The 23,554-nt window shown below is 38.3% G+C and overlaps 1 protein-coding gene across 1 annotated transcript in view; it reads left to right on the top strand.

The window, feature by feature from the left end:
- Nucleotides 1-22,104, top strand: part of cep76 (centrosomal protein 76) — a 30,893-nt gene extending 8,789 nt beyond the window's left edge. Inside the window, 11 exon segments of the mRNA XM_028470780.1 lie at nt 563-660; nt 3,310-3,438; nt 4,409-4,471; nt 4,473-4,586; nt 4,588-4,605; nt 10,106-10,272; nt 14,158-14,317; nt 18,061-18,234; nt 18,583-18,800; nt 21,664-21,733; nt 21,735-22,104. Of these exon segments, the coding sequence (XP_028326581.1) occupies nt 563-660; nt 3,310-3,438; nt 4,409-4,471; nt 4,473-4,586; nt 4,588-4,605; nt 10,106-10,272; nt 14,158-14,317; nt 18,061-18,234; nt 18,583-18,800; nt 21,664-21,733; nt 21,735-21,803 (1,280 nt within the window). The 3' untranslated portion in view covers nt 21,804-22,104.
- Nucleotides 22,105-23,554: the final 1,450 nt, after the last annotated feature.

Genomic DNA, 23,554 nt, shown 5'->3' with positions numbered 1-23,554 from the left:
GCGCGGGAAATTTACACCGAGAACAGCAGAACAAAATGTATCACACAATCAGTTCAAGGCAATAAGGAGAAATATGTGGGCTCATTCTCTTTGGTTATGAGCGCTTCATCAACCATTCATCAATCATCAGCATTAAAAGACTTAAACTTAATGTTTAAGTTTTCACAAATCCTGCCCTATGTTCCTTTATTACAAAATAAGTTATAAAATAAAAACGTAATTATTGGTGTAATTTTCAAAATCGTTTAAAACATAAATGTTGATATATTGCCCATCTACTGTTTTTGTATAATATAATCTTTTGTATCCTATTAATAACAAGTATTAATGCTTGCTGTGAACTTCACATGCAAACTGTTTGTAAAAAAGGCCCTTAGTGTTATATTTTATTGTTTAAAAAATGGTTTTAAGTCTTTTTTTTTAGATGATTTTAGCTGATGCAAACATACACATGTCACATACACTATAGAACTGTTTCTTGTGTGCAATGTAGTAAATAACTTCTAGTAAAAGTACATTTGCAATTACAAACTCGCAATTGTTTTTTTTTTTTTGTCCACAGGAAGTGAATGCAAAGTTCCAACTGGGATTTTAACCGTCAGTCTGGAGTTATATCCTCCACTTTCAGAGACTCTATGCACTGATGTCATCAACACACAGGTCTGATAGATTCTTACGTTACTCTGTTTTCTCCCTTTCCCAATACATGTAACTTCTCAGGTTCTCCAATTGTATTAAGTGCATCAGTTACAGTATATGGGTATACCGGGAACTCGTCTATTGAGAACGGTTCCGCACTGTTTGGAGTGCAAAAAAGCGTTTAACTGCGTTATTTTTTTAGTTCTTTATTTTCTGTAATTAATTAATCACAATAATGTGTTAAAGTCCCAGCCCTAGTTGAAATAAACGTATCAAAAGCATTAATCTTCACTGTCAATGCAATATTTTTAAATTATATTTAATATGTTCACAAGACAAAGCTGGTCTTATTAGACAGTAATGCAGCTATTTTGATTATGTGTGATATACCATATATACAGTGGTGTGAAAGTGTTTTAATGTAAACATTGGTCAAAGATAACCAAGTAAACACAAAATGCAGTTTTTAAATGAAGGGTAAATCCAAAGCTACATGGCCCTGTGTGAAAAAGTGTTTAACACCTGAGCAGTGCCACAGACTGATAGACTCCATGCCACACTGCATTACTGCAGTAATTCAGGCAAAAGGAGCCCCGACTAAGTAGTGAGTACTGTACATGTTCATACTTTTTAGTTGGCCAACATTTCTAGAAATCTTTTTTTGTATCGGTCTTAAGTAATATGTTAATTTTCTAAGATGCTGACTTTGGGATCATTAGTTGTCAGTTATTATCATCAAAATTAAAAGAAATAAACATTTGAAATATATCAGTCTGTGTGTAATGACTTAATATAGTATAAAAGTTTCACTCTTTGAATGGAATTACTGAAATAAATCAACTTTTTCATGATATTCTAATTATATGACCAGCACCTGTATATATATTTTTAGTACTGCTCTCAGTAGATTAATGATTAACCGGTAAATCATCAAGCCTGATCTGGTTTAATTATAGGAAAACAGTGATATTTAGCAACTTTATGCAACTTATTCTTAGATACAAAATAATCAACATTCAGCAGCAGTGGTTTATATTAAACAGTAAAAACACTATTACGGTTATTTTTGCTTTTCATGTGATTTTTTTTTCTTTAGAAAATAATTTGGTTTTACATGAGGAAGAAAATGAATTGCATAGAATAACACTAATACTATATATTGCCTGACATGCACAAATATATAGCATAAAATATCAGCCCATGAGCTGTTTGAGTCAGCTATGGCAGCCAAAATTGCCCACATAATATTTTCCTAATTTCATACCCTGCCCCAAATAAACAACAGACAAAAAATATGAATGGACGACTGGAGGTTCTTCCGTCAAGCAGAAATCTTAACAGTTTGTTTGAACACTGCACTGACGTGCCATTACCCAGACACAAATGATTCCTGGCCAAAGAATGAGCTAAATTGAAATAAATGGGAGACTTCGACCAGAGGGGTATTCCATAAAGGAGGGTTAAGAAACTCTGAGTTTATCCATAAACTCTGGGTCAACATACCCCGCGATGGGAAACTCCGGGTATCGGATTCCATTACAGCTGGTATGAAGTGGGTCAATCAACCCTGAGTATGCAAACCTTGGGTTACTTCCGTGCACGTGCGCGATAAAAAGCCATCATCAATGGATCAAAGGTTACGCAAACTACCATAGTAACCACCCAGAAGAGGATGATTTATTCACCCTGATGGGTGAAATAAGCTGGCGTTTGTGGAATATGAGCCTGTTCTAAAGGTGTGTTCACACAGAACGCCACTTCAGTGACTATAGTGGCTTAAATCACCTGTGATTAGTCACGCTTTTTGGTCCCTTCATCACTTTGTTGATTCAGTGACGTGACGAGCGGTGAATAATATGAATAAAATGTGTCTGAGGAGACGTGGCAGCAGCATAGGATGTCTGCATAGAGAGCCCTCCTGTTACACTGGATATAAAGACAGTGACTGGCGCTTAATATTGCATCATTTATATTGATTTTTGATGTAATATTGTCACCAGAGTCATCTCAATGTCCAAAAAATGTCATAAAAAAAGACTGAAGCGGGACGCGAACCCACGACACTATGCTTCAAGAGCGGGGTTATAATTCACTTTTCAATCCGTTGTAATGCAGATCAACCTCTCAGTGTCTTTTACCTAATGCTCTGCATCCACAATGTTATAAAGAAAAACTACCGTTAGCAAAAACTAAAAAAAACATAAAGCAGCACAACATTAATATGATTGTGAGCACGTCTGTGGTGTTTGATGTTACTAATGTGTTTCAGAGAAGAGTGTTAAGTTAAAGTAAAAAAAAAAAGTGTTCTTTGAGAAAATGGTGTTCAGGTGGGCGGAGCCAGGTAGAAACCCAGAGTTCTTTGATAAACCTGCCAGCGACCAGTTTTAGTTCACGACACTTACCATGGTTACCATGGTGACATACTCAGAGAAGAACATACCTCACGTTTAGAAATGGGATACTCAGTTTCCCTCATTTGAGCCCGAACATTACTCAGAGTTTGAACATAACCCGCTTTTATGGAATACCCCTCAGGACAATCATGCAATCTTGAAAACATTTACATGTATAACCAATTCTATTTCACACTTTGTGTCCCAGATTTGAACAGAAGCACTGTCAAAGTAACCAGAAAATCGTCAACGGTGTTATCAACTTGTTGTCTTCTAGCAATCCCTGGAAAGGCAGAGGACAGCAGAGAAAGAGAGACTCTTCCTGGTTTATGCTAAACAATGGTGGAGGGAGTTCTTGGAGATCCGACCATCCCACCAGTCCAAACTAGTCAAGATCTTTGCACAGGTTGTACTGAAAAATGAGCAATTTCATTTGTAATGAGGGCTTGTAGTAGGGTGTGCCAAAATATTGATACGATATATCGTAATATTTTGTCATGCGGTACGTTATCGATATACTGCCGCCAAATATCGTTTTTTTTTATTCATTTCACGATTTTATTCATTTACGATTATCTCGCGATATGACGATGCTGTGATTATCGATATATTGGTCAGAAATCAATCTACGATAATCTATGACATAAGAAAATAAGACTGTGAAAAAATACAATTTTTATTTTATATCACTGAAAGACAAGAAATTGAAAAAGTGTCCTATGAACAGTGACACTATTTTAGTGCAACATTTCTGTAAATAAGTGTCAATAAGTGTCCCTCCCGAGGCCCAAAAATGTAACATACCAATGTAAACATATAAGGTATCTCCAATAGTTCTTTCTTTGTAAACAAAAAATAGGGTCTTTTTTACTAGTGACACCATTATAGTTGCAACATTCTAGTAAACAAAATATTGGTTCCTTCAACAAACACTGACAAAATTTTCAGTGAAAAGCTATCCAAAAAAAAACCAAAATTGATAATCGATTGTGCAAAAAAAATATCTCGATATATCGCCGTATCAAGGAAATATAACCCGGCCATACTTTTCTAATTTCATGAGACCTCAACCCGTCTTACTCCAGAAATGTCTAACTTCTGGGTGATTCTTCTGGTCACAACGAAAAGCTTTCCTCTGATCCTTGTTCTTCTTTCCAACCGAGTCTCCTTGTATTGTTTCAAAACTCTACTTGGCGATAAAAACTTTTCTCATTCTGATATCGCAATTTGATAGATTCTAATGGCTTCCTATTGATCCAGTGTAGCTACAACTTATCAGTAAAAAGAATAGTGATTTAACAAAACACAATAGACTTTTTATGTGTCTGGTTGTGTCCTCCCACCACCTTTGTTCATGTATGTTTGTGTGTATGCAGGATGATGAAAATGGCATCAACAGACCTGTGTGCTCCTATGTACGCGTACTCCATGCTGGACGCCCTCCTGGAGAGCCCCAGACAAGCGGCACGCTTTGTCAGCCTGCTAAGCCTATGAGAAAGCTCCTGTGGTGGGAAGGAGGAGGCAAGCACGAGGCAGTGGTGCACACTCATGGCTTTTCCTGTGCAGAGGGAAGGTAAGGAGCCCCCTTCACAAATGTCTTTAAAAACATATATTTTACTGTTGTGTTTGTCCAAGACAAGGACAACATTTGCATTGTTATCTTTTAGTCAGAGGTCACCGACATAAGGCCACAGTTTGGTAGCACGACCTGGTAAATTTGTTGCTCTTGTAAAAAGTACAGAACAAAGGCACTTACTGTAGACCTCCACCAAGCGCCAACTATCCTCTGTGACAGATGTCCGCAGTTATCTGGATGAGGGAGCTGGGGTCATGGTAACATAATTTCTAGGGGTTGTGTAACGATACATAAAAATCACAATTCGATACGTACCTCGGTTTTGAGGTCACGGTTCAGTTCATTTTCCGGACAGTATGGAACAAAAAGCAAAACATAAATTTGCTTGTTGTTTTATTCGAAACTTAGGAACCAACAATGTATTAACATTATACAGAATATGAAATGAAGTTAAAAAAAAATACTATACTGTTGTAAAGTGCTGCCTGGTAATAATAATATTCTCAAACAAAAAATACATAAAATATTATAAAAATAAGCTCACAGCTTGTTAACAGCTTTTATCTGCTGCTATAAAGTCAGCGCCCTCACAAACTGTGACCGGAAGTTATTGGACGCCATATTGTGCACGTAGCCAATTGCATCATGGGGCTAAGACATCTGGGGTCACAGGGTCATTAGAGCCATACAGGAGGTCCGAGGGCTCTTTGGTAGGCCTTGTTCTGAGAGTGCGTCTATGTCTGTCTTTCTGACACTGACACCAGAGAGTCCAGCTCTGTGTCCACCACAGATCCAGCTCTCCTCTTAGTTAGTGTGTCCAAACGTCCAGCATCCCTCTTCCTATACAGCCCCCAACAGCTTGGAAGGTCTAGTTGACAGAATGTGTATATGTCACATGTACAATCGAAATCAATGTTTGACATGCATAAAAATGTGACTTTAATCAAGGTTAAAAAGTCATTTGTTGTGCCCTCATGTCTTATTTTTTATAGTGAATCACTTCATTCACACTTATAAACATCTATGTAGTGTCAAATGTAAGTGATAAATCTATTCAGTAATGTGGCCCTAAATTTACTGACGCAAGACAATTTATAAAAAGGAACAACAGGCTAAGAGGAAACTTTGATCAATGTGTATCACACAGCTGTGAGTGCACTTCTTCACTGATTGCTACAGCATTCATCCTCTGCTTCAGTGGGTCAATGATATCTATTGATATATCTGAAATCTATTTTCATATTTAAATGAGGTATTATGTGGGACCCGTAGTAATATTGGGACTGTTATGAACACGGAACCCTCGCCCTAACTCATTCATTTTGAGATTATAAATCGCACAGTTTATATTAGACGGTGATTATGGGTTACAAAGCGGAGGATGCACACACTCACAGTGGAGCTTTAATCAGGCCTAAAAGGAAGACCTGAGCCCGACAGAACACGACTTAAACCCAAATGAAGCTGATGTCTTTTTAAGCCCAAACCCGTTTCAATCCGACACGATCCACATCAATACGCGACACGTGCATGTAGAATGATCCGGGGCAATTTAGAAACATGACAAGCAGCTTCATATGACGCTACACGCTACGTCCCAGATGAGGCACATGTTTATATTGGATGGTGGTTACGGTTACCAAGCATATAATGCAAACAAGCAACCATCGGGCGCCGCTAATTAGCTGCAAGGGTCCTCAGGTAAAGACAGGAGCATCTGAGCAAATCACCTGTATTAAATAGACGTATGTGTTTCTTTGTTATGCAAAATAAAAGAAAGTTAAACAAACACGAGCACACCTGGAAGTTCAAGTGTGCAAAAAATATTACGACGGTGTACCGATTGAAAAGTAAAAAAGGACAGAAAGCCCTCCTAATCTGGAAAGGACCAGGATCGTTATCAGGCTTCTGCGGAGCTTGATGATGAGTTAATCATTTGAATCAGGTGTGTTGGAAGAGGGAAACATCTAAAACATGCTGGATAGTGGCTCTTTGAAGACCAGGATTGGCCACCCCTGCCCTACGATGTGTTTCAGCCAGATTAGGAGGGCTTTTCTTTTTATTTTGCATAACCAAGAAACACATACGTCTATTTAATACAGGCGATTTGCTCGGATCGGAAATTACACTGTATGGGTCCCTGACACTCAACAGCGCTGGTGAGAACCCTGGACCACGTATATAAAATTACAGATATTTTCCCATTTTGTCGTCTAGTAGAGTGGAGAACTAAAACGGCTTCAATGCCTAAGCAAGCTATTCTATTGTAACACTCATTAAAACCATTCTGCAAAGAGGAGTGGGCCAAAGTTCCTTGAAAGCAATACAAAAAAGATTTGTCATCGCTTTTGAAAATGTTTCATTCCAGTTACTGCAAGTTATTTGCAAAGCGGGACACCACCAGCTATTAGGTTCAGGGGGCAATTACTTTTTCACATTGGGTCAGATGGGTTTTGGATTTTTTTCACCCTCAATAATCAATCATTTAGAAACTGCATTTTATATTGACTTGGGTTGTCTTTGTGAGATATTACAATTAGTTTGATAATACAGAACATTTAAGTGTGATAAATATGCAAAATAATCAAGAATAAAGAAGGGGGCAAATATTTTTTCACGCCACTGTATATGTATAGGTACATATAAAAAAAAAAAAAATTCTCTACATTTAACCCATCCCTGAGGAGGAGTGGGCAGCCACGGTGTAGCGTCTGGGCAGCAGTGGTTTGATGATCCCAAACATTTAAGTGTGATAAATATGCAGAATAAAGAAGGGGGCAAATACTTTTTCATGGCACTGTCCCTTGGGTTTCGTCGCACTGCACAAATTTGCTAGTGGTCATCACCCAGGAGGTCAGAGCAGTCCTTGTCCTGGTGCTGTGTCAGACTGCACACTCGGCCCATCGGTCTTCACATCATGCTGCTTGTCAACGCGGTTTTTGCTGACACTTGCTCGTGTCACATCAGTTGACGTTGGTGAACCACAAAATCTCATTTGTGCAGAGTAGAGGGAAGGCAACGGGGAGGAATTGTGTGGCATGCACTGCTCTAGCTCCTGGAACACAGTGACCCAGCAAGTGCTGCCTAAAAATAGGAAGTAGTGTCACACAGGCTATTTAATTTGTCATAATATCAAGGGTAAAAAAAGACAGTGCGCCACACCATAGCATCCCTTCCCGAGTGGGACAGCGGTCCACTTCCGTGCATCCATCCAGATGAATCCATGTACCCGCTTATCAAAATCAGAATTTTTTAATGTCATACAAAAAAAGTACAACAAAATTGGGTGCTATCAGGGACAATATAGAGCTTACGGTATATAGACTATAGTTTTATATAATTTGTTTTTGATCAGTTGATACCAAAAAGATACTGGAGCATTAAACATCCGTTGTTTTCATTTTCCCTGTGTATTCTCCTTGTATAATACTGCAGCCATCATTCTGTTTAAAGCTGAGAGTTATGAACTGCTAAAAACAGAACAGGTTCGATAAATGCAAGTCACTTAAAATGGCTGTGTCACCTAGTGGACAGCCTGGGAAACACACCTTAACTAAAGACTACATGCAGTCCTGTTTGCCTTCAGAACAGTGACATTTGCACACATTTTTACAGGCGCAGACATTTAGTGAATCTGCTCCCATATTGTTTAAAGTTATTGTAGTGCTTTTAACTCTAGCATTTGTGCCTCAATAATTGATTTATTTGGATCCATGTTGCATTATAATATGTGTGTGTTTTTTTTAACTCTGCTGGCTACACTGCAGTGTTTAAATAATGCCACACTTTTGCGTTGTGCTCGCCGGCTAAGTAAAGTTTATCCATCTCATGTAAACTCAAACTGAGCTTTGTTTGCAATCCCTCCTCTTCTCAGTAAAACAGAGTCAATTCTGGTAAACTGAGGTTACCAACTGGTACTTTTTCAACCTATCCACCAAATAGTTGTGAATCTCCCATACCACCATAGGATAAATGTTCCCCTCTGCTCTTCTCCGTGATTGTTGGCAAAGACAGACACAACACAACTCTCACAAAGTGCCCCTTGTCATCTGTGATTTACGACTTTCATTCCCAGGGAAAATTAATTAAACCTCATCAGTCCCCAGCTTGTTCCATCTCCGCCATCTATATTAGCACTTTAGGTGAACATCTATCATTCTGACCGGCCCGTTAGCTTGAGCCAGTACACAGTCCTACATTCACCTGGGCCTCTTATCATAAAAAGAGTTGTATTCGTAAAATAAGAGTTGCTTAGTATCATTTACAATTTGATGACTGCACAGCCGAGTTTGAGCATATTGTAATTCAAAGTGGTCTGAGTGGACAGTGAATCTCCTCTCCTTCTCTTGGCCCTGTAAATAGGCTTCATAAATCCTAGTGTGACGCTGGACTTCAGCCAATCAGAGATCCTTGTAGAAATTGAGTGATCCATGAGTTATTTGGGCATTACTTTTGGCTGCTCGACCTGCTCGTCAAAAGTTTATGCACGTTCAAGATCTGAGGGGGTAGGGAAAGGGCAATGGCGTCCCCAGCAGAAGTACCCATTGCGGCGTTAGACAGAATGGTTCCACAGCACAGCAAGAAGACAACAGTCTTAGGGCACAAATGTGTTACGGAGGAAAGGACTCTACGAAGGTCCTTGTGATTCGGTATGTGGAGCGGACTGCGCTTGATCCGCTTTCAGTCCGCATGCAGTCTGACCTACAAAACGAGTCAGAGAGAGAGTGATAACAGATGGGAAAACTTGGAAAAACTAAGAGAAACAAATCCAAGGTGGAGGGAACAGACGCAATTCATTTACAGTCTGGATGTGAAGTTTCTGTGTGTAAGGGAGGTTAAGGTTTTGGTCAGGACGTGGAGGAGCATGGAGCATCACGATTCTACATACTGCAGCTTTAAGCGGCTTGTTAGAAAAGTCCTCAACAGTTTTTACACACTCGGGTGTCTGATCTGTGCGTCCAAATGAGTCACCTGAGTTCTGAAACGTATTACATTTATTAAGTCTTTTGTCATTTACCATCATACATTCTCTTTCTGCTGACTCAGTTAGGGTTCTCCAGACCTCTTACTACTATCATTTTGTACTTCTCTTGAACTCGAGCCACAAAAAGGGTTTTTTGTTGAATCGGCGATGTTGATATATTTTGTCACAGATTTCCTGCACCTTCACAAAAAAGCACTTCGCCCTCCATCCAGTTACTGACCAGTTCAATATTTTTGTATATTTCCTTCAAATGACCTCTTTAAAGTGCTTTTCTTTTGGAAATGTCAGGTGAAGTAGCATAGTCTGCTTGACAATCTCAGACAAAACGACTATATGTGTTTTCAGGGTGGTAACTACATTGTGGTTGGAGAACTTAATCTGACAAACTGAGCCAACCAATAATTACCAAACTCTTGCTGAGGTCAGACTGCCAATCTGTTTTGGTCCTAAAAATGCTCATGGTCCAGCGTTTAAGATCCCACTGCCCAATTGTTCCTTGTCTCTTCTCTTTAGGGTGACTGTGAGGACCATGCAACTCTGCTGTGCAGTCTCCTCTTGGGCTTTGGATTGGATGCTTACGTGTGTGTGGGGACAAAAGCCAAAGGAGTTCCTCATGCCTGGGTCCTGACCTGCAGTTCGAATGGGAGCATTACCTTCTGGGAAAGCTTGACAGCACACAGGCAAACTTTTTCCAATATTCATCTAAATGTCATTCAGGATTCCTGCTTTCTCCTTTTTTTTTAAATTTAACTTGTAGAAAACTCAAAAGGGTTACAGTTGTCAAAGTCCACTTTATTGTCAGGAGGAGGAATTAAATTTGCCTCTCACTTTGCCCCTACGTAAATATACAGTGCCATGAAAAAGTATTTCACCCCTTCCTTATTCCTGAATATTGTGCATATTTATCACAGTTAAACGTCCCGAATTATCAAAGCAATTTTATTATCTCACAAAGACAAGCAAAGTCAATATAAATGCAGTTTCTAAATGATTATTTAATTTATTAAGGGGGAAAAAAAATCCAAAATCCATCTGACCCAATGTAAAAAAGTAGTTGCCCCTGAAACTAATAGCTGGTGTTGTCCCCGTTTGTAGTTAACTGAAATCAAGCCTTTGCAATAAGTGATGACAAATCTCTTGCATCGCTGTCAAGGGATTTTGGCCCACTCCTCTTTGCAAAGTTTTAACTCAACCATATTTGATAAGTGTTAAGCAGGAACTGTCTGTTCACGGTCACAATACGGCATCACCATTGGAGAGATTTCCGGACTTTCACCCGGCCACTCTAAAAACTTCATTTGGTTTTATTTGAACCATTCAGGGGTTGATTTCCTTGCATGTTTTGGTTCGTTGCCCTGCTGCACAACCCAAGAGCGGTCCAGCTTTAAGGCACAAATTGATAGCTGGACATTCACCTTCAGGATTTTGTGGTAGATGGCAGCATTATTTGTTTTTTCAATAACAGGAAGTTGTCCAGGTCCTTGAGCAGTGAAGCAGCTCCAGATAATAACTGTCACCATCATGCTTCACTGTTAGTATAGTGTTCTTTTTCTCAAATGTGCCAGATGTAACAAGCCGCACAGTCATCACTGTTCCCAGTTTTCTCCATTTATGGATAATGTGGTTCGCTCTAGTCCCAAAGCCTTGGATAGGTCTTTGTAACCTTTTCCAAACTAATGGATTCCAATCACTTTGCTTCTCATTTGTTCTTAGAATTATTTGGATCCTGTTTCTTTTGCAGCCGACTTAGGGCCCTATAAAATCAGTTTTTTTTTTTTTCCAAATTCCGTTTAATTTTTTTTCCCAAATTCTGTGTTTTCCACTTAAATTTTTTTCAATTCTTTTTTTTTTTTTTTTTTTTTTAGAAATGTTAATTTTTTTATTTCCAGAAAATGTTAGTTTTTAACACCTATGAGGAAACAAAATAAAAAAAACCCCATAATTTAACAAAAATGTATGTTAAAAAAATAAAGGAAGATACAATTAAAAGGTAGATATAAGTTGTAGCGACATGGTTTATTGTGACTGCTCCTTTTTAATTACTTATATGTCATAAAGATGTGGAACACCATTGTCACCCAATTTCCCCTCAGGGATCAATGGTTTACTGAATCTGATCAGGTTTATTGTTTAAGTTTTGATCAACTTAATTTAAAGTAACCTAATTTAAATAATTCAATTCAATTCAATCTCAAAGTGCTATCAAAATATAACATTTGTAATAAAAAGGAAAAAAATCCAACAAATCCACATGAACAAGCATGTGACAGTGGGGAAAAAAACTCCCTTTTAAAAATGGAGTTTTAACAGGAAGAAATCTCTAGCAGAACCAGGTTCAGAGGTGGCAGCCACCTGCCTCGACTGGTTGGGGTTGGTGGACAGGAAGAAGAACAGAACAGGATAGAGAGATAGAACATCTGAGAGTCACAGACTAGTTGAGCCATGAAGCATTGATCAGGAACTGCCAGCTTCAAGACACCTGAAACAGAAAAGAGAGAAGGGCGAGGAGAAAGCACAGACTGCAGAAAAACATGATACAGTATTAGCAAGTCTGCCTGCATGGAAACACTTGGTGCTAAACTGTATGTGAGTGGAATGAGAATGAGTATGGGGTAGACATCAGTGTAAATGGTGTGTGAGTAGTGTGATGGCTTGTAATCGGAGGGTTGCCGGTTCAAGCCTCACCTGGGCCATCACTGTGGGATGTTGAGCAAGTCCCTTAACCCCGAACTGCTCCCCAGGTGCCGCAAAAATGGCTGCCCACTGCTCCTCAGGGATGGGTTAAATGCAGAGGACAAATTCCATTGATGTAATAACATTACATGGCCAATTAAAGGCGAAAGCCCCGATTTAATCTTTAATCTTAATCTTAATACAACAAGGTTCAGAAGTGGGGGGTTGGCTGCAACCAGAGCTTTGTGTAGATGGTGGATTGTGGTTGAATATGGTGTTGGGGTTCTACTACATGATCTTAGTTTTTAGTTCCTAATTTGTTTAGGGTTAGGGCTTTGTTCCTTGTGGTTAGGTTTACACTATTATATGGTATAAGTTTTAGTAAATAAGTAGGTTTTGAGTTTTGCCTTAAAGGTGGAGAGAGTAGCAGCCTCCCGTTCTGAGACTGGAAGCTAGTTCCAAAGGCGAAGAGCCTCCTGTTCTACTTTTAGACATTTTAGGAACTTCCAGTAGACCAGCAAACTGAGAGCGGAGAGATCTGCCTGGACGATAGGGCACTAACACAGGGGTGGCCAATCCTGGTCCTCAAGAGCCACTATCCAGCATGTTTTAGATGTTTCCCTCTTCCAACACACCTGATTCAAATGATTAACGCATCATCAAGCTCTGCAGAAGCCTGATAACGATCCTGGTCATTTCAGGGGTGACCAGGATTGGCCACCACTGCATTAACAGGTCTTTAAAATATACAGGGGCATGATTATGTAGAGCATTGTAGGCTAAGAGGAGGATTTTAAACTATATTCTAGATTTGTACTGGAAGCCAATGAAGGGAAGCCAATACTGGAGAAATATGCGCTCTCCTTTTTTGTTCCAGTTAGTATTCTAGCTGCAGCATTCTGAATTAACTGAGACATTTTAGCGTTGGACATCCTGACGGTAGAGGGTTACAATAAACTAGTCTAGATGTTACAAATGCATGGTTTAGTTTTTCAGCATCACGCTGGGCCAAGACGTTCCTGATTTCAGAGATATTACGGGTGGTGGAAGAAGGCTGTATTTCAGATTTGCTTAATATGAGAGTTAAAGGATGAGTCAGTATCAAATATGAAAGCCTAAGTTTTTTACTGTGGTGCTGGGTGACAGAGTAATGACATCCACACTATTTGCTTTGATAATTTCTCTCTGAGGACCAAATAAAATCACTTTGGTTTTATCCTGGTTAAGAAGGAGAAAGTTAGGGCTCATCCAGGATGTGATGTCTTTAAGACAAGCCTGGAGTTCCTGGCATTTCCCCATTAAAAAAATGTTCCTTGCCTCATGGTGACGGCGTTTCATGTCGATTCTGTCCATTTCCACCTTTAACCGTTTTCATTGATCAATTTTGTGATTTCGTCCAGAAAGTCCGACTGTGTACATTCCATATGGTGGTGTAAAGAAAGTGATGTTAAAGAAAATGTCCAGTTCAGACATACAGAATAGTTGTTTTGTTTTTAATATAAATATCATATATATGACATTTAAAAAATATTTTTCATAAGTAAAGGAATGATACATTTGAAATTTGTTGCTGCTATACATTATACTGCACCTTTTAAGTGGGTAAATAATTAATCAGTCGATTGGGTAATTTGTCAATCAATTGGACAACTTCTATGTTCCATTTAGAATTTTAGACGTAAAAAGTTAAGACCTAAGTTAAAATAAGTTGGCACTCAACAAAAATAATGGAATATTTCTGAATTTAATCCACTGAAAAAAAGGAAATAGTATTGTTCTGTCAGTAACTGTTAGTAACTAATATTATATATGGCAAGGACTCAATCATCTTTCATCCATAGGAAATGCAGCATGTTAGTAATAATTTGTCTCTTTACCCACTTGGTTCTTAGGTACCTGCATAGGCCTATAGATCCAGATGCCCCGCCACTGGCCCCTCAGCCCAAACGCTCCTCCCATTACTGCACTGTGGGCTGCGTCTTCAACCATCAAACCTTCCTGGCCAACTGCCAGCCATCCGATGCTGTTGAGCTCTGTGTCTTTGATTTCCAGGTAGAAGCATGACTCTCCTTACAGTTTCCAGCAGCACCACAATCAAATGGTTACACCAAGGGTGTCAGTCATCTTGTTTCAGTGGCCGCATTCAGCACAGTTAATCTCAAGCAGGCCTTACCTTTATTTATTGACCAGATGATGCCAAAAACCTTTATTTTCCTCTCTGACCATTAGCATCTGTTGAATGTTATTTGGTAAAAATGTGTTATTTACAATAATGTGCATTTTTTAAACAACATTTGGTCACATGTAGCTGGATATTAATGATATAGACTTAATTAGGGATGTAGCGATTAATCGTAAGGCAGTTAAAAATCGATTCATAGGTATCAAGGTTCACATCGATGCTGTGAAAATTGAATCGCAGTACTTTTTTTAACCAGCAGAGGGCGCTAACCAGAAGTCATGGCGGCGGGCGAAATCTGCGAATACTTTCTTTCTGGCCGCCTTCTACTCTTAAACATATTCATAAATGATTCCTTATCCCCCTTTAGCACCAAAGAAGTCTGTAATACTAAGTGAATATCTGTAAAAGTCACGTTTTTCTATTAACTCTGTCTGCTAGCATAGCATCTCTTTCTTCACTGCACTTAGCTGCATGCCAACCGACCACTGTGCTACCATCGCCCTCTGCTGGTTCAAACAAATATCTGACGCAAATATAGTGCAGACTGTTTTTTTTTTTTTTTAAGGTCCAATTGTTGTCACAAAATACTTTTCAGTTGCACTTTAAAAAAAAAAAAAAACTATTATGCAGTTTTGTATTGTTTACTATGGAACCAGAATTTAATGAATAGGCTTCTTCATTTGTATTATTCCTTTATTTTATTCATTCAAGATTTATTTTTAGTTAAATTGCATTGTTTGAATAGTTCATCAAGGGATTCTTTTGACAATGAAAAAATAAAAGAAAAATATACAGTATTTTCTAAAATAAAGGAATATTTTTCAGTCATTTAAGTACAGTCCCATTTGTAAAATGAATCGTGAGAGAATCGTATCGTGAACCCAGTATCGTGAACGAATCGTATCGGGAGTTGAGTGAATCGTTACATCCCTAGACTTAATACATTTTGAGCAGAATAACAGAATAACATTTTAAAATGATATTTAATGGGAACACAGTTTTACATCTACAGTATGTGATAATCTTTATCACATGAACTAATACGACCGTGGCTCAGGTGGTAGAGGGGTCGTCTTCAGATAGAGAGGTTGGAGATTCGATCCCAGTCTATATGTAGAAGTGTCCTTGGGCAAGACACTGAACCCTACGTTGCTCCCTGTGGTTGACCAGCACATTGCATGGCAGCTCAGTCCCATTGGTGTGAATGAGCTGATATTGTAAAGTGCTTTGGGACTACTTCAGGGTAGGCATAAAAGCGCTATATAAATCAAGTCTATTTACCATTTTTATTTGATTATTACAAGTGTAAATTCAAGCTGTCAATGGTGGAACATACCTGTACATCAAATAATTAGGAGATAACATTTAAATAATATCTTCATCTGAATGTTGTAGTATTGGAAAAAGCAGCCTAAAGTTTTAGGATTTTTAACTCATTCATAGTGCTAGGTAAGAGATACAAACTGAAAAGCCGCATTGACACGAAACCTTCCCTCAGAGCCAATACACTACTACAACCTTCGGTGTTGCGTTGTGGCCAACATAAACCTCAGCTTAGGTTAACAAGTAAACATACAGGGCGTATGCCACGGAGCTAGATAGTTATATCCTGGATTAATCTCTGTTAGCGGGCTTCATCTAACCAAACATTCCCTGTCAGAGAGAAGCTGTCCTATGAAGGTCGATAACAAAACGCTAATTTAAGCTAAGTGGTTTCAGCCTGGGTACATGTGCGCTCACATAACAGGGTGGAGATTGCAGTGTCTGATCAATCAATAGAGAACCTGGCAGAGCGACCGTCTTTACAATGGAGGAACAGCTTTCTAAGCTTTCTAAGAGAACTGATTGGTCAGGAGGCATGACTTTAGCACTTGCTCAGATCCTAGCCTGAACAAACACTGCTCCCGACCAGGTTAATTGTTCAGGCTATGTTATCATGGTGATTTAGCTCCATAAGGCGTCAGCACACACTGATTCAATCTCGGAAGTTAGCGCGATAAGAGGTAATCTCGCTTCGTAGCTTACCCCCTAAGTGATAAAGGACTCGGACCATAACAAACAGAAATGTCTATAACCAATTTTAGCTCCATCTCTTGTAATCAGAATGGTGTCAAAGGGGCGTTGCTCTGCAGGCACGCTGTGTGTGTTATTGGCTCTGATTGGTTTAACTGAAAACAATACCAGAATGACTGACAGGCTGAATGAGCAAACGTGCACTCGCCCAACTACTGCACACCCCACTCTCACTGAAACGGTGTGTTGCCTGGTGCTCAAATTAAGACATTGCAGTTAATTTGATTTCTTTTCTCATATTGTGCAAATTCACCTTGTGGGCTGTATGTTTGACACCCCTGGGTTACACCATAATATAATTAGTCTGACTGTTCATCATTGGTAAATTGTGTTTATTAATGAATTAGGGGCTTCACATTTGAGAGCTCCCCTCTTATTTTATTGTGGTACTGACCATATTGGATCAAGTAAATAAAGCCTGACTTTTTTAGGGTTGATACCAATACCGATATTGGGGGATTTGGAAATCTGATAGCCAATGTATTTGACAATAACTGATGGTCAAGAGCTGATATATGAAATAATAACATTAATATGCACACAAGATATATACTATACATTAACAGAAAAGTTTACAGAATCCAAATTATGATTCAAAACAAACAAGCAAAACACTACTTGAAATACGGAATCTAAGTTTGTAGCTCTGTCAAAGTAAGGACTGATTGATAATCAAAGGCCAACTTGTACAAACTGTATTTCTGGAATGCAATGTAAAAATATATTTTCACATTAAAATTGCTCAAATCTTAAAAAGTAACAATGGATAAATAAAAAAGGAAAAAATGTAAACAATGAAGTTAATGGACTTTATATAGCATTTTATAACCACTGAGGTAGTCCAAAAACCGCTTTACAATATCAGCTCATTCAACCATTCACACTCACATTTACACATCAGTGGGACTGAGCTGCCCAAGGACACATAGACGGGTATAGATCGATCCTCCAACCTCTTGATCAGTAGATGACCCCTCTGCACCTGAGCCATGCTTGCCCTATATAGTAGGGTACTAGAAGTAGTTCTGGCACTGGTAAGTAGTGTTCTTCTCCCAGTGTTGTAGTTTTGTGATCATTTATTATAATGCTGAAAGCACATCACACAGCCACAGAATCTTCACGGAGCAAAAAAGTTTATACATCAGTTAAAAAATTTAGTCTGACCGGTTAATCGACCGAACTATTGACTGATGTTGATTAGTCGATGATGATTAAAATCGGCCCGATTAATCAGTTGGGCTGTACAAGTAAACTACCTTTAGTACAGCTTCATTTAAGCTGCATAACTGATCAGTGTGATGAAATAGATTGTGCTGGCTTGAAGTCAGATAGAGGGCAGAGGTAGCCTGCAGCTGTGAGCACTGAGCAGCATGATTGCTATCTTCAATATGTGTGCCAGGAACCAGTTCACTGGGAAGGGAATTAAAGTAAGCCGCACTATTATTAATCAGCATTGTCTGTCCTGTCAAGTCACCCAAAAGCTTATCTGTGGGCTAAACTGCAGCTTGATGTGTTTTTTTTTTTTTTTTTTAATATTCAGAATCAGTCACGATGGAAAGCCATGAGTAAAGAGGCCCTAAAGTCTGTGTGCGCACCAGGCTCCACCACCTCTTTGCCCCCTCTGCCCCCACTCTGTGCTCCTTCTCTGGATCCGGCAGCAGCTAGTAACATGCTGGAGTTGGAGATGCGATACCTCGTGTCAGAGCACAGGAAGGTAAAACAGAGCACCAAGATATTTCACTGATCATGTGACTTCACTATTTGAGGTTAAATGATGGAGAAAAAAACTGAAATTAAACAGATCATATAAGATAAGCAACTTATGGCAAAGAGAACACTTCTGAATTAGTTTTATGTAGTTATAATTTTGTGGTCTAACTATTGCCTATCCAAAAATTTCAGCCTCATATGAAACCCATTCAAAATAAAGGCATGGTTTATTTGCACTGATCCTTTAAAGGGCGTTACTAGATCTCTGCTTGACCCAAAGTTAAGTTTTCACTGTAAGAAAGTAGGCAGCGGTGGAGAGCTTTGTGACTGTGCCTCTCTGCTTCTCTCTCAGGACTTGGACTTGGCCACTGTGTGGAATGACCACTTATCCTACTTGATGTCTTCAGCCCTGTCAGTGTATGAACTAGAGCGTTGCACTGCATTTCTTGCGGTAAATGATGAGTTCCAGGATGCTGTCAGGAGAGCCGTGCCAGATGGACACACCTTTAAAGGTTTTCCCATCCACTTCCTGCACCGCAACGCTCGCAGAGCCTTCGTCACCTGCCTCAAGTAAGTGTTTGTTGGTGTGTACGGTTAGGAAATCCACCAGATAATAAACACTTTCACCAACAAGTTCCTAATCAGCCCCTTCTATTTCTTTTCTATCCACTTTTCCTTAATCCCATGGATGATGTCACAGGATTAAGGAAAGGTGTTAAGAGACTTCTTAACAAGTTAGGGAAAGGCCATCACGTTGTTTTGACAATCAGACGCACTTCCACTAGGTGACGTAATAATCCCACAGTGGTGAAGGTTAGTGACATCTGCCGTGGTGAAAAAACTACAAATTTCCAAAATGGACTACTTAAAGCACATTTATAATTATTTTCTTTGTGCCTCTAAACCGCTGATAAAAGGTCAAATATCACAAGGTTTGAATGTAAATCAAGAAAAAGAGGCTACCATGCTACAAGGAAGAAAGTGAAACTAAAAAGTCACATTGAGAATGGTTGCTCACACTCACCTTCAGCTCAGAAATCAACATTAATCCAAAATAAGTATGATTTTATGAAATTGTTACATTTATTCAAATATAGCCTGCATAACATTGTAGGCTTACCAATATACAACCGCACAAAGCAATTAATATGTTGAATAAAATAATGTATTTTTCTTTCTTTGGTTATTCTGTTTTAAAACCAAATCAAAATGACAATCGTGTGATTTTGTTTTTACTGATTTAAAAACTAATACAGAAAAACCAGATAAGCAGCGTTTTTGTTATATGTTTAAACTTGTTCTGTTTGTGTGACGGGAAAATTAGAGCAAGAACTGAAGTCCGCTGCACCTGGTTTCCCTCCACAGGTCCTGGACCAGGTATCCACACACAATACAATAAGACTGTTTAGGATTCATTCCAGCAGTTTTCTGCTCCTGCTCATGTTTTCATTCAGTGTGTGGATGTTTTAGCTCGTAAAAAGCTGCTCACGTTTATGTTTTGTTTCGCGGGTGTTATGGTCCAATAGTATCCAAATAAACTGGTGACTGGACTATCAACTGTGAGGCTGGTGTGAGGAACAATAGATGTTAAAACTCTATGATTTCACACTTTTGTAAAAACAATAACAGCTTTTTTCAGGGCAGTAAATGTTTTATTTGTACGTTATAAATACAGCTAGCAGCAGCCGTCAACACCACACTTAAGTTGATCACAAGAAACAAGGAGCACCAGTAGATTCATTACACCACCTCTGTTCCACATACAGTATGTGCATGTTTATGTAATTTATTTATGTATTAATAACATTTCACTTAACCACTAATGTGACTTATGCTTTGCTTTTTTTATGTCTGCCCACTCACCAGTTTATTTGGATACTATTTGGTAAAGTTGGCAAGATATTCACAGATCAGACTTCTAGCATCAATAACTCTTTAACAAACGTCATTGACACACAAATGACACCTCTGCCATCAGTGTGAGGTGGACAACATGACACAATATCATTTTCATCAAACGCAGCAGAGTAAAAGTCCTCTGTAAGTCGTTCTGTGTGGTGAGATTAAAACATGAAGCTGTCGTCCTAGTTTCTCCTTAAATATCCAATATCACACAAACGAAAAAAGGTTTAATTTTAAAACAGAAAAACGCTGCTTGTTTGGTATTTGGTTTTTTCATTTTCCTGTTTCTGTTTTAAATTAATAAAACAAAAAAAAAACAATCTGTTTTTATTTTTATTTGGTTTTGAAACTAAATAACTAAAGAGCGTGGGGTACACGGAATAAAATGATCTCTTTTTCTTGAATGACCAAGTGCTCTGTTTTTGTCAGTTCTACTTTGCTAATATGGTTTACATATCATAAGATGTGGGTTAAGATTATTTAAAGTTGTTCAAGGCACATTAATGCTTCGGTAACTTGAAAGCTTGGATAAGCAAAAAAGGGATTTCAAAATCTTGATAGTTTTATCCAGAACCTTTTGAAGAACTGGGCCGATGAGATAAATCCCACTCTTATTAATGCTCTCCTTAATCATGGGCTGCCAGTGGCCTGAGGCTGGATCAAGGGTGCGGCCAAAGTTTGGGACAACAATTGTGTCCTCAATCATCATACTTTTCATCGATGGCAACACTGAGCACTGCATGTACGCTTTCCCAAGGAGGTTGTCATCATTCACATTCTACTATAGTGTTTGGTCTTTGTGCCATGCAGTGCTGCCTTGCCCTTCTGTATTGCAATGACATGGTCCATCAACAAATTACAGTACAAACAGTAAAAATGTGAATCTTAGTAGATAGTCTCCTGCTATCAATGTCCACATACACTAAGGCTGACAATTTACAACCAAAACTTTAGCCATGTTTTTGTGACTGGTTTTTGCAGGACATTCATGGTGTTTTGCTATTTGTATGAATTAAGAGATCTTTTTTACTGTTGTTCAAATGTTGAGGATAATTTCAGGAATCTACCAAGGCAACTAAGAAAACTAATTAGCAACATTGTGAACTTACTTACATTTATGCTTTTTTCATCTCTACATGCTAATATACACACACACATCTATTCTATTCTTCACTGCTTTGTTAATGGGATCATACTGGCGTTAACCAGTCCTAAGAGAAGCTGTTATAGATGTATGTCTAGCCTCTGGAAACACTGGCGTTTTAGTCTTACATAATTTTATTGTAAGCTATGTTATTTATTGTATTGTACTTCTTTCATACTTTTTATTTTTATCTATGGACCAATCGTGTGTCTGAAATAAAGTTTTTTATATATACTGTATATATATATATATATATATATATATTGAGGTCACTCATTTACCCTAATGTGCATGGTGTAGGACAGAGAGGTAACAAGAGTAGAGAAAGAGAAATAACATCCTTCCTTCATACAATCTCACAATTTTGTACTTTTTTTGTTTCTGCAGATCTCCATTTTGTGAGGAGATTGTATGTTGCCGTGGAGACCACGTGAGGCTGGCCGTTCGTGTGCGAGTTTTTTGCGTATCCTGAGAACGTCTGTGCTGTGTGGCTCATGTTTGCATGTACATATCGCTCTGTGCTCTGACCCCCACCTGGTCGATATGTCCCCCAAAAAATGCTTTTATAAAAGCGACATCACAGGACAACCGCTTTGCGTTTGTTGTCAGAACAGCTACACGGCGACTAGCGACAGTTGTACAGATGTTTATGGCTTTATTTCGATTGTATGTCATGCTTTCACTTTTGTTATGTAAAATAGGTTGCACTTTATTTTTGCAAATACATCGAGTTGATTTTTATTTGCTCTTAAAAGCATGTTATCTGTTTTGTACTTTACAAATCTACTTTTTCTCCTGTTTGATATATTAAAACTAATTTACACAGGCGTTTTCATTTGCATAAGAAATACTGTTTATATACATTTAATTGTTTTGATGCATGAGATTTCTTAACATTGAACGATTAAAAAAATATTTTAACTTTACAGAACTAAAATGCTGCTAGCATTGCTAGCTGCATTATTTACTAAATAGATAGTTTATTTACTTATCAGAGGTACTGGTAATTATATTCACTGGTGTCTGTCTGTTAGCAGAATTACATCAACAGTACTTTGAGGATTTTGAATTTTTTTTAACCAAAGACAGATTTTACTCCATGAAAGATTCCATATTGACCCGGATCAATATACTGATTCTGGATCATTTTCAAAAATGAAAAACCCCTATTTCTCATCATATGCAAAATTTCATCTATTCATATCTTGGTTTGTAATTGACAAATGTTTATGAAATTTCACTGTTATGTGGGGTTTGTTACCCAATTATCCCACCAACTTTAATCAGGATCCTATCCATATTGCGCATTTAATCACAATCTTTTTTTAAACTATATGGATACTCAATCATTTCAACCTACTTTATCATTATTAACAGCAATAGAAATGTGTTACAAGCCTTTAAAATTTGAATAATCTCGTACTATGATCACTATCCCTGATTGTAGCACCGGTAACTGCCAATATCAGAAATGCAGATTTTTTTCTAAATTGCATTATGTATTTTAACTACTAGATGGTGCTGCAGGACAATTCTAAAGAAGGCAGATGCTGCCTCTGTGCATAAGAATGTCTTTGTGGTTGCTTCTCATGATCTATAAATCTACACTGTGCAGAGTTTAATGCCAAGGTATTTAGTGTATTATTCAGAGTACACCTAAAAATGTCAAAAAGACAAACTCACAGTATACATAAGCACATGTCATATTAGAAAAAAGACCATGATGTGATCACTAGCATGCAAAACTACAAACTTGACCTGTTACCCTCAATATCCACTGGATGCATCTCTGCTGCGTAACAGCAACGGAGCTGATACGTTTTCTTTAAAGTCAGTGTGTCAATTTCCAACGCACGCAGTGGATCGTATTTCACATATAAATATTGCTCTTATCCGTGGTTGAATCACAATACTCTCAACAAAAACCAAAGATCTACAGGGCAGGACCGAGTCGATTTCTTTCTGCTCATTTTTAAGGACACAATGAACTGTTTGTATGGCTTTGTGGTTCTCTTTGTATTCACTACAACTCGCTATATCACAGGAATGAATTGATAGATGTTTGTTTTTTGTGCATTTAACAGCTGATTTTGGACTCGCTATCATATGAGATGCTAACAGAAAACTAACACAAGAGGAAGGTTAACTTTTATTAGGTTATTTCAGACTCAGTAATTGTATTAAACTGTAGTAATTGAAAACATAATGTTTAATAGACTTTCAGGGGTCAAAAAAAATGTCATTTGATTGTAATTGGAAAAAATGCTGGTAATTGTAA

Source organism: Gouania willdenowi, chromosome 16 (assembly GCF_900634775.1).
Source record: "Gouania willdenowi chromosome 16, fGouWil2.1, whole genome shotgun sequence".
NCBI lineage: Eukaryota > Metazoa > Chordata > Actinopteri > Blenniiformes > Gobiesocidae > Gouania > Gouania willdenowi.
Note: the sequence above shows the minus strand (reverse complement) of the source record. Positions and strands in the feature narration are given on the sequence as shown.